Source organism: Giraffa tippelskirchi, chromosome 10 (assembly GCF_054371585.1).
Source record: "Giraffa tippelskirchi isolate mGirTip1 chromosome 10, T2T-mGirTip1v1.2.pri, whole genome shotgun sequence".
In the NCBI taxonomy this organism is placed as follows: domain Eukaryota; kingdom Metazoa; phylum Chordata; class Mammalia; order Artiodactyla; family Giraffidae; genus Giraffa; species Giraffa tippelskirchi.
Genome location: NC_137284.1, coordinates 53,113,830 through 53,126,213, shown reverse-complemented (window position 1 = coordinate 53,126,213; position 12,384 = coordinate 53,113,830). Strand labels below are relative to the sequence as shown.

Below are 12,384 nucleotides of genomic sequence, written 5' to 3'. Positions count from 1 at the left end.
TCATGTATGGATGTGAGAGTTGGACTATAAAGAAAGCTGAGCGCCGAAGAATTGATGGTTTTGAACTGTGGTGTTGGAGAAGACTCTTGAGAGTCCCTTGGACTGCAAGGAGATCCAGCCAGTCCATCCTAAAGGAAATCAGTCCCGAGTGTTCACTGGAAGGACTGATGTTGAAGCTGAAACTCCAATACTTTGGCCACCTGATGTGAAGAGCTGACTCATTGGAAAAGACCCTGATGCTGGGAAAGATTGAAGGTGGGAGGAGAAGGGGACAACAGAGGATGAAATGGTTGGATGGCATCACTGACTCAATGGACATGAGTTTGGGTAAACTCCAGGAGTTGGTGATGGACAGGGCGGCCTGGCGTGCTGCAGTCCATGGGGTCACAAAGAGTTGGACACAACTTAGCGACTAAACAACAACAAAGTCTTATTTAGAAACTTCCTTCTCAGCCTAAAGGTATAAAGATGCTCACTTTTCATTAGTTCTTCCTATTAGAAAAGATGTAAAAGTGTGGTTTTTACTTTCAAAGAGTCCCTGACCTGAAACCCACGATTGTGGGTCATGGATGGCAGGGACCCAGGTGGTCCCCCAACTTCTGTCCTCACTCAACTCTGGAGAAGTTTTGCGGCCCCTATCCTCAGGATCTGCCACAGTTTCTCTGTGGTGCGCTGCTTCTGTAACTGTGTGGGTCTCCTTATGGGATGTCTGCTTGTCCACCCTTGACACAACAACATGCTTTGCTAAAGGCAATGCCTCCTAAGCAGGCCTGCTACCCAATGGTGTGAATCACCCTTTTCTGTCTCCATGTGCTTTGCTCATCTTCTAATTTGTCTCTGCTGTTATTGGCTTTCACTCGTCCATATTAGAGGAGAGAACCATCTGTCAAGTTACACCAAAACGACTTAAAACTTGGTTTCAACTGCACTAAATTTAAAGATAAACTTGGGAAGATGTAACACTCTCATGATTTGTCTTATGATGTGTGAATATATGATTCAGTTCAGTTCAGTTCTCTCTCCACTTATTCAGGTCTTTTTTATGTCCTTTAACAACATCTTATAACATCGAGTAATCTAGCTGAATTTATTTCCAGATACCTTAAATTTTCATAATTATGTAAAGTGGGATTTCTATTTGCATTGGTGGTGGTTTAGTCATTCAGTCATGTCCGACTCTTGTGACCTCATGGACCGTAGCCCGCCAGGCTCTTCTCTCCATGGGATTTAACCAGGCGGGAATATTGGAGTGGGTTGCCATTTCCTTCTCCAGGGGATCTTCCCCAGCCAGGGATCAAATCCGGGTCTCCTATACCGGCAGATTCTTTACCAACTGAGCCACCAGGGAAGCTGTTGCACCAAGTATTGTTAAATTTTATCTGTTGATCTCACTTATCTGCCAGCTTGAAGAACTCTTGTGGTTTAAATGGATTTTCTACATGGATAATGGTATCATTTGCAGAAAGGCACTGATTTCCTTATTTCCTTGCGGTGTTCACATTTCCCGTTTTGTGTTTGTTTTATGACACTGGCGAAGACCTCTTGTGACAGTAGTCCTTCCTGTGTCATTCCTGATTTTCAGGGGCATACTCTAATATTTCTCCATCATGGATGCTGGTTCTATAAATCTTCAACAGACTTTAAACAGCTTGCAGACGTTTTTGAATTTCCTGAGTGGTCCAGTGGTTAAGATTTGCTCTTCCAGTGCAGCGGGCCCAGGTTTGACCCCTGGTCAGGGAAGTAGATTCTACATGCTACAACTGAAAGATCCCACATGCCTCAACTAAGACCCAGGAAAACCACATAAATCAGTTCAGTTCAGTTGCTCAGTCATGTCCGACTCTTTGCGACCCCATGGACTGCGGCACAGCAGGTTTCCCTGTCCATCACCAACTCTTAGAGGTTGCTCCAACTCATGTCCATCGAGTCGGTGATGCCATCCAACCATCTCATCCTCTGTTGTCCCCTTCTCCTCCTGTCTTCAATCTTCCCAGCATCAGGGTCTTTTTCAACGAGTCAGTTCTTCACATTAGGTGGCCAAAGTATTGGAGCTTCAGCTTCAACATCAATCCTTCCAATGAATATTCAGGACTGATTTCCTTTAGGGTTGACTGGTTTCCCAGGCCAAATAAATAAATTTTTCCCAAGTCAAATAAATAAATAGATATTAAAAAAAAAAAAAAAAAAACAGGTCACAGAGGTTTCTTCTGGTACAGACAGTCCCTGACTTAATGTACTTCCACTTAAGTATTTTTCGACTTCACCGTGGTGAGGAAGTGATGAGCATTCAGCGGAACCTGCACTGCGAGTTCTGAGCTTTGACCTTTCCCAGGGTAGTGACACACTGTCCAGCCCTCTCTTGTGATGCAGGGCAGGGAGCCTCAGCGCCTAGGCAGCCCCTGCAGTTACAAGGGGAAACTGTCAATACACTTACAACCGCCCGAACTGAGACAACCATTATGCCAGTCACTTCTAAGCATTCAATAAATTAGGTGAGTTAGTTGACACTTCATTATAAAATAGGTTTGTGTTAGACTTTGTCCAATTGTATGCTAATGTAACTCTTCTGAAAACCTTTAAGGTGGATGAGGCTAAGCTCTGGTGAGTTAGGTATATTAAAGGCATTTCTGACAATGATATTGTCAATTTGCAATCAGTTTATAGGGATATGTAAGTTGAGGAAGATCTGTCCTGGTTTATATATAATAATAGTAAGTGTGTGGTTGTTATTGTCTATTTCTTGTTATACAAGTGGTGAACTTTGTTAATCTTTTTGTTTCCAGTAAGATGATCATCTTCTTTTCCTTTAATCTTTTTGAATGTTAAATGTGTTCAGTCTAATGATGGAAAAGCATCCTTACATGATTATGACAAACTGCTAAACTCGGTTCATCAATGCTATGCAGACTTTCTGGTTGTTTGTTAATATGCAAAATAGGTCTGCACTTGAATTTCTTGGACTGTCTCTTGCAAAATTACAGAACATTATAAAATGGGCAAAAAAGCACTTGCCCTCTCTCTTCAGCCACTGGCATAAATAGAGACAGGATATTTTCTTTGAAGGCTTTGTGACACTCATCTGCAGAACTCCCTGAGCATTTCTGAGGAGGTGGCAGTTCTTATAGACTCCCTTCTGTCAGGGTTCTTTCTTTAATAAAATTTAGTATTTCTGCAAGAGTCAACTATGTTTCTTCTTTTTCAACTCTCTTCACTATTTCCTCAGGATTCCCCACCTAAAACGTTTGACTGCTGTCTACTCACAGAGCTGTATTTTCCATCAGGTCAGTAATGCTTGATTCACATGGCACAGAAGAAAAATGATTGGTTTTCAATGGTAATCTCTAAGCTATTTCTTCTTTCATATGCAACCAGTTTTGTTGTCTTTTAAAAGACTTTTCTCTAGAGCAGTTTCAGGCTTACAACAAAGTTGAGAGGGAGATACAGGAACTTCCCATTTATCTCTGACCTCCACATATGCCTAGCCACCCCTCCATGATCTCCATTGCTCACCAGAATTGTGCCTTTCTTACCAAGGATAAACCAACACTGATACATCATAATCACAGAAAGTCTAGAGCAGACCTTAGGGTTCACTCTTGGTGAATTTTGGTGCACTCTATGGTTTTGTACAAATGTATCCATTGTGACGTGCTGTGCTTAGTCAATCAGTCATGTCTGAGTCTTTGCAGCTCCGTGGACTGTAGCCCATCAGGCTCCTCTGTCCATGGACTTCTCCAGGCAAGAACACTGGAGTGGGTTGCCATGCCCTCCTCCAGGGGATCTTCCCAAGCCAGGGATCGAACCCAGGTCTCCCGCATTGCAGGTGGATTCTTTACTGTCTGAGCCACCAGGGAAGCCCAAGAATACTGGAGTGGGTAGCCTATTTCTTCTCCAGGTATCTTCCTGCCCCAGGAATTGAACTGGGGTCTCTTGCACTGCATACAGATTCTTTATCAGCTGAGCTACCAGGGAAGCGATGTCCAGCATTATATCACACGGAATATTTTCACTGCCCTAAAAATCCTCTCTGTTCTGCGTATTCATCTTTCCCCACAGCTGCCTTTGGCCACCACTAATTCTTTTTTTTTTTTCTTTTAAACTATCTCTATAGTTTTACCTTTTCCAGAATATCATATAGTTGGATTTGCATTGCATGTAGCCTTTTTCAGACTGGTTCTTTTACTTAGTAATATGCAGTTAAGATTTTCTGCATCTTTTCATGGTTTCGTAGCTCATTTCTCTTCAGCCCTGAATAATACTGCATTGTCTGGGTGTACCATGTTTTATTTTTCCATTCACCTATTGAAGGACATCTTGGTTGCTTCCAAGTTCTGGCAATTATGAATAAAGCTGCTATAAATAACTGTGTGCAAATTTTCATGTGGATAAAACTTTTCAACTCCTTTGAGCAAATACCAGGGAACATGACTGGCTGTCTCCGACGGTAGGAGGATGGCTCATTTGTAAGAAACTTTCAAACCATCCTCCAGAGTGGCCACACCATTCTGCATCCCCACCAGCAGTGATGAGAGTTCCTGTTGCTCTATATTCTCTCCAGCATTTGGTGTTGCAATTGTTTGTATATCTTTGCAATATATTAATTATCCATTTCCTGCATAATTTCACATTTACTGGCATAAAGTCATTCATGGTTTTCTTATTTTACTTTTTTAATCTCTGACCTGCTCTTCATATGATTCTCCTGTATGTCCTTCTTCCCCCTGAGCATTTGTGATTTTGGTCGATTTTAGGAAACACTGGCTTTGGTTCTGTTCCTGTCTATTGATATTTTCTTCATCATTTCAGGAATTTCTGATCTTAATTTTTGTAGTGACTTCCTTCTACATTCCTCAGAGTTATTCAGCTTTCACTCTTCTAATTTCAATTTTTCCTTCTTTCAAAGATTAGAAATTTACTTTTAAACACCATTTTGGCAGCATTGTATAACTTTTTAATCTATATTAGATGTCTTTTTCATTCAGTTCTAAGCAACTGATATTTTCAGTGATTTACCCTTTGTCCACATGTTGTAAAGTTATGTGTACACAAATACGCTTACAAATCTTGTTTTGAACTTTTTTTCTTGACTTCAGATTTAATCATGCTGGGTCAAAGACCATGGCATGCGTGAAATGGATTGCTTAAAATTTAGTTCAACTTCCCATACATGGTCAACTTTTTACAGTTATACAGATTTTAGAGAAGAATCAGTCTATCTCTTAGGTGCAGGGTTCTACATATTTCTACTAATTCGAACCTGTCAATACTGTTAGAGGTATTCTTGGAATTACACCTCATATTTCATACCTTGTTTGACATCCTTTTTGGTTCATATCTTGTTTTTATTCCTTTTTTGCTTGATGTTGCTTGTTTTTTTTAATAAAATATAGATTCCCTTATATTTTTTTCCTGCTAGGTCAGAAACTAGATTATACACATATTCTTAATTATAGTCAATACTTCAGTTGCATCTAATATTGAGAAACCTAGACAACGTATTAAAAAGCAGAGACATCACTTTGTCAACCAAGATCCACACAGTCAAAGCTATGGTTTTTCCAGTAGTCATGTACGGATGTGCGAGTTGGACCATAAAGAAGGCTGAGCGCTGAAGAATTTATGCTTTCAAATTGTGGTGCTAGAGAAGACTCATGAGAGTCCCTTGGACAGTAAGCAGGTCAAGCCAGCCAATTCTAAGAGAAATCTACCCTGAACATTCATTGGAGGGACCGATGCTGAAGCTAAAGCTCCAATACTTTGGCAACCTGATGTGAAGAGTCTACTCACTGGAAAAGGCCCTGATGCTGGGAAAGACTGAGGGCAGGAGAAGAGGACAACAGAGGATGAGATGGTTGGATGGCGTCACCAATTCAATGGACATGAGTTTGAGCAAATTCAAGGAGATAGTGAAGGACAGAGGAGCCTGCTCTGCTGCATTCCATGGCGTCACAAAGAGTCAGACATGACTTAGCGACTGAACAACAACAACAATATTTTGAAACATGTAACTATCTTTTTTTCTCATGTAGTCTCGATTAGTTTACATTCCTCTTATCCTAACTAAAGTCTTATTATGATTTGACCACACATTTAAACACACAATCCCATTGGCTAAATACCCAAAGCTTTAGTTTTGCCTTATTCGAACAATCCACATGGAATCAAACTTAAGACAGAATCCCTTTCTCAGCTTGTTACTGTTCTCATGCTCTGGGCCTTCCTCACCACTCATATTTCTTCTTCTGGAAGTACAACTTTTATTCACTCTTTTACTGAGGATTACCAATAGCAAGCTGCCTCAATCTTTATCTGAAAGTTCTGTTTTGCTCACAAGAAGGTAGTATAAAATTTTACGTGGCGAGATCACTTTCCCTCAGCAGCCTGACAAACTCCAGTGTTGTTCTCCGGCTGCTACTGGGCCCATGTCACGCATCCGTCCATTCCCGGGCCGGGAGACCTGTGTGTCCCTTCAGAGTTTCTTTGTCTTCCATTGCCTGGAATAATGCAAAGCGCTCTTGGGTGTGCGTGAGTCTCCATGTTTCCTCTCAGTCTTCTGAGAGCAGCTGCGGTTCTGCCTTCTCAGGTCTGGCCCACTCTCCACCAGCATCTCTTCAAATCCCAACCCCACTCCTGCCACCCTCCTGTCCCCGTGGGTGTCAGTGACTGCGTCCAGTGCTGGAGGGAGCCGACTCCAGCTCGCCCATTCTCTGTAGACCAAATCCAGTGTTTTGGAAATAGCAATGGCGATTCATCTCATTTCCCAAACTTCTCAGGGGCTCTCTCTCACACCCCCATCTTCTTGTTTCATTTCTTCCCATCATATTCCATAGTTTCTTGTCCTCCTTGGTGGATGTTATTCTTGCATTCATCTCCAGGGCATTACAGACACACTTATCTGTGTGTGTGAAGTGGCAATCTCACCATCCCAGGAACTGCAGTGCCTACTAGTAGACAGCTGCCCATGCTGGGAATGCTGGCTTGCAGGGCATCTGGGCTGTACTTGGCTTGTGTGTTCCCTGTCCATCCTCCCATGTGCTTAGGGCTTGGGGTGCTCAGGGGTGCTCCTTAGGGGAGTCTTGGGTGTTATGGGTCTCTGCCCAGGATCATTTTCCAGGGTCTTTCAGGAGGAGGTTGGGGGGTACCCTGCCCTAGCTCCCACCCAGCGAGTTGTATGAGTTTGGTCCCTACTATTCCCAGGGACCTGAACTGCCCACCATCAGTGGTGCCTTTGGAGCCTGTAGCCCGTTGGGCATGGTGTCAGCATCACTCACTGCTCTGCAGACAACTCTATCTTGTGTGAGCCAGGCGGAGTCCTTTTTGTTTTCTTGTTTTGTGGGCTATGTCTGCAGAATGACTGAGGACAAGAGGGAAAGGTGGTCAATGTCATGATGGGCGTGACCTCTCTGGGAAGCTGAGTTCACCATGGAGTCACATCTGCTCACTTCCCCATACCTGGCTTCAGTTACTGAGTCAGGGCAGATCCCAGCTCACTCACTCACTGTTAGCAGTGAAATGGAATAAATTAAATTTTCCCTAAGTTTCAAAGCCAACATGATCAAATTGGTACTCCTACCTTTGCATCACCTAGTGTAATGGTTTTCTGAAAGGGGACCCTACAATTATGCTTGACACAGGAATCCTGACTGCTTTTACAAATCTTCTAATACTTGAGAAAACATCCTTTTGATTTTATGGTCACCTCCCAGACTTTATTATTGCTAAATTTCATTCTCTTTCTCCTTAGGTAATTAAGAAAATCTAAGTATTCTAATCACTACCGGCTCTAAACCCTACAATTTCTGTTACTTATACTCTCCAACAGGAACTTCCCTAGTGGTCCAGTGGTTAAGGATCACCCTGGCAATGCAGGGGACACACTGTATCCAGGTTCAATTCCCGGTCCTGGAAGATACCGCCTGCTGTGGGGCACTGTGCGCCTCAGCTACCGAATCCCACAGTCCAGGGCCCATGAGCCACAACCACAGATGCCTGCATGCCTAGAGCCTGTGAGCTGCAACAAGAGAAGCCACCTCAACAAGCCCACACACTGGGACTGGAGAGTAGTCCCCGCTCACCGGAACTAGAGAAAGTCCATGTGCAGCAATGCAGATCCAGCGCAGCCACAAAACAAACACAGCGCTCCAATCATCTAAAGCGCCAGCCATGTGTGCTTTCCCGTCCCATCTCATGATCAGACCAATTCTCTTCCTAAATCCCAGACTGCATCAAAGCTTGGGATTATGAGACCTAATTTACGAAGTCCTTGTATCTCTTTAAGACATTCCCTCCTTCCCCATGGTGAGTCCATCAGAAATTAACCAGAAGGAATAGAAGGCATCTCTACCTAGCTAGGTAAACACCCGCCAAGTACATACAAGCAAGGCTATCAGATTGGCCAAAAAGTTCATTCGGGGAAAAAAATTCATTCGGTCTTAAGTAAAGGACACATTTTTCATTTTCACTGAGAACCATATCGCACAATGAATTCAATAACCAAATGAACTTTTTGGCCATCACAATAGTTTCACTGCCAATAAAAATGCCAAAAATTAAGAGGATCTCCCCATGGAGGAGCCCTCAATATGCCTTTAAGGTTATCCTTAAGTTGAATCCTGGGAAAACTCACATGAAATCGGTTTTGAAGTTTCAATCACTGAAGTCGGTTCATTGAAAGAAACTCTATGAAGATATAACCAAGTATCTCCCTTTTACAGAATGTGTTTTCCTTAAAGGGGTAAAGTCGAGCTGAGCCCAGCATCTTCCTACGTCAGTGCCAGGAATGGGTTCTTAAGACTACGAAGCCGAGCACTGCTGCAAAATATAACGGGAATCACAGCCTCTGAGTCAGGGGAGAGCTCGGTTCCACCCTTACCTTGGTGACCCGCCAGCCGGTCGGGCGGTGCTGGGAAGCCGGGTCCTGCCAGGTCCCCAGGACGGTGAGGAGGTGTCTGCTCCACCTTATCCTGCACAGATGGGTATGGAAAGGCTCTGGTCAGAAGCAGCACTTCACACCTGTCAGTCACACCCACCACCCCACGCACTGCTTTTCTTCCCCCAGTTCTTCCTTCCTTCCAATTTCTACTTTTTTTCACTTTAAATGACAGTTGTTTAAAACACACTGTAAAAGGAGAATTAACCACGAAAACGGACAGCCTGCTTGGCAAGGGAGTTGGAAGAAAAGTTACTCTTGTTTTCTGGCTTAAATTGCTTTCCCTGAATAGCAATTCAAAAAGAATTATTGTCAACTGCAGGATTTAAGCCATGAATACAGAGAATTAGCATTCCATGGAGCACAAGATTTTCTGTAACAATTGCTGGTGATCAAGCCCTAGGCGGTCTGTCACCTGGGATGCAAACACCCAATGACTGTTTCATAATCGGACCACAAAGCACCAGGAGCTCAGTGACATTTAAAAAATTTTATTTTCTAATATTATAGATTTATTCAAACCAAAATTTTTTCTTACACCAGCTTTAATAAGTTATATTTTTATAGGAGTTTGCTTATTTTCATCTAAAATTTCAAATTTATTGTCATAACATCTTCTGATTTTATTTTATTATCTGAAGAGATGTCACTATAATTTTGCTGTTATTAGTTGTTGGTGGGATTTTTCTTGATCCATTTCATTGATTAGTGAGATAAACATTTTATTGATATTTTCAGAGGATAACGTTCCAGCTTTTTTGACCCTCTCTATTGTCTTTGGTTTGTATTCAGTATTAAAAAAAATTTTATTGGAGTATAGTTGATTTACAATGCTGTGTTAGTTTTAGGTGCACAGCCAAGTGATGCAGTTATACAGATATTCATTCTTTTTTCAGATTCTTTTCCCTTATAGGTTATTTCAGAATACTGAGTAGAGTTCCCTGAGCTACACAGTAGGTGCCGGTTGGTTGGTTATTTTATACATAATAGTGTAAATATTCAGTGGCACTTTTTAGACTTCAGGTAAGGATAAAAATGTTCAGTAAAAGTTAAAACAGCAACTTAAAACCAAGCCCACAACTCCAGAAAAACCTCTTCATGGGATTATAATCAATCCAATGAAAGACACAGTAGGATGTGGAAAATGGGCCTGTAAACTCTTTACATGCCGAAAAGAAAATATTAGCAGTGATTAACCTGGGGTGAAGAGATAGCAAATTTCTCTGGCAGATTAAAGAAACTTTGGAAATTATTATAATGTGCATTCTACCTCTGTAATTGGGTTTTAGAACTGTGTCAGAAAGTGTAAGATCTTCATGGAAAAATCTATTAATATTAATAAAAATTAACATGAACACAAGTAAGTACCTTCAGCAACCTCACCCTTCCTGGTACTACAAAGCTCTGCAGGTGGAAAGTTCCCCCAATCCAGGAGTGCCAGCATTCTGTGGAGCTTACTCTGCCAGCTGGACACAGAAGGTACAGCCACCCAGTACCACCCCGTGACTAGAGGCAGCCCTGGGACTGGAGCCCAGGTAGCCGGGCTTCAGAGCCCACATGCCTCCCCCGCCAAGCTGCCCAAGAAACTCCAAAAAAGCACATTATTCTGACAGACGCTTTAGGGCCTGAATGCCCCCTAGTCAGTGGCTTCTGCCTCCAGAGCCTTTGTCTGCCTGAGTGAGAGGGGACGGTGGTAACTCCACTCTCTGGCCACAGGGTGGGTCTGGTCCACACTCTGCTGGGGGCCACCGTGGGGAGTACAGCAGAGAGAGTCCAGGAGGGACAGGAGATGCTTGCTCCTTAGAAAGGCACAGCCTCCTTCAAACCTCCCTCCAGAAAACCTGGGAAAACCAGACAAAGACCTCTGAAAAAGAGAGACTTTCACTTGCTTCTCTCCCTCTCTGTTCTCTCCCTTTGAAAGGAATAGCTAGCTCTCTTTTGGTTTTTAAAATCACAGATGTAATGCTTGCCTGTTAGGAAACTTTAGATGCTAAGGGACTTCCCAGGTGGTGCCAGTGGTAAAGAATCCACCTGCCAGTGCAGGGGATGCAAGAGACACAGGTTCAGTCCCTGGGTTGGGAAGATCCCCTTGAGGAGGAAATGGCAACCCACTCCAGTATTCTTGCCTGGAGAATCCCATGGACGGAGGAGCCTGGTGGGCTACAGTCCATGGGGTCGCATTCAGACATGACTGAGTGACTGAGTACACACAGATGCTAAAGAAAAGGATAAAGATAAAAATTAAAATGAACCTTTCTCTCAGCCATGGATGTTATCCAATCAGTTTTTGGTCTGTTCTTTCAGAGGAAAAACAATGCACACACAGAGTATGTGTGGACCCAATGCTTGAATTATTTACAGACAGCATCTATGTTATATCTGAATCACACGGGGCTTACAAATGATACTGATAAAGAACGGAATCACCATCATGACACCCACTGCTGTATTTTAATGCACCTTTTCAAAAATTTCCATGGCAACAAACATTCCCCAACAGCCCTTTCAAAATTCTAGCATACCACATTAAGTAGCCATGTAACACGATTTCTTTCATTAATGCCCTACTGGTGAATGTACAATTTGCTAAGAAATTTAAGTTTTTGATTAGGAAAGAGGGGGGAAATTGGTTTGGAGGACATGGTGCCTGGGATCCCAAGGGATGCCGGTAAGACCCTCCCTGAGGTGCTGAGGATAGAGCTAGATTGCCAAGGTTAGAGAACCAAGTGGTCCCTTCCCGCCCCCCGGATTCAGCAGTCTCCCCATCTAAGGGCACCCCACCCACTTTCTACAACTCCACAGCCCAGTGTCCTCCATTCAATCAGCCTTTACCATCTCAGAGAAATATTTTTCCTTTTTTCTCAAATTTCAAAACCACCCATATATGTACTTGAAAATACAAAGTAGAAATAAAAATTAGCCTAAATCCTATGGACATGAATATGAACAAACTCCGAGAGATAGTGAAGGACAGGGGAGCCTGGTGTGTTGCTGTCCTTGGGGTCGAAAAGAGTCAGACACGACTAAGTAACTGAACAGCAACCCATGACAGTGGGGTAAGGCAGCATTCTTCTGAATTTTGCACCTTCACTATGCACAGCTGGACACTGCACAAATCATAGCGTGTAAACAATTTTCTGTTCTGAAAAAATGTAAATTTCCCCCCAATTTACATCACAAAAGGTTCTTTTTAAAAGAATTGGTAAGCATCATTTTTCCAGATTCTAAACTACTCTTGGAAACACTTTCAGTCATTCGCAAATTTCGGGTAATATAAATACAATCAAACAAACACCTTTGTGCATAAAACTTGTCCACATTTCTGATCATTCTCTTAGAATCCCCAAAGTAGAAGGAGTAGGTCAAAAGTTATGTGCTTTTTTTTTTTTGAGTCTAGATACACACTGTCAAGCTCTCGTTCCCAGGTTACCCTCCACCAGAAATAGACAATGGCC

At 42.7% G+C, this 12,384-nt stretch overlaps 1 protein-coding gene across 29 annotated transcripts in view; it reads right to left on the bottom strand.

Moving 5' to 3' along the window:
• The window catches only part of GRB10 (growth factor receptor bound protein 10), a 218,313-nt gene that overhangs the window by 90,997 nt on the left and 114,932 nt on the right, over positions 1-12,384 (bottom strand). For 24 of the 29 annotated variants that reach the window (XM_081534568.1, XM_081534573.1, XM_081534560.1 and 21 more), the window contains one exon: positions 8,873-8,963. The exons of the other annotated variants lie outside the window; for them this stretch is intronic. In XM_081534568.1, coding sequence (XP_081390694.1) covers positions 8,873-8,963 — 91 coding nt within the window. The remainder of the gene's footprint in view (positions 1-8,872; positions 8,964-12,384) is intronic. 29 annotated transcript variants of the gene reach the window in all.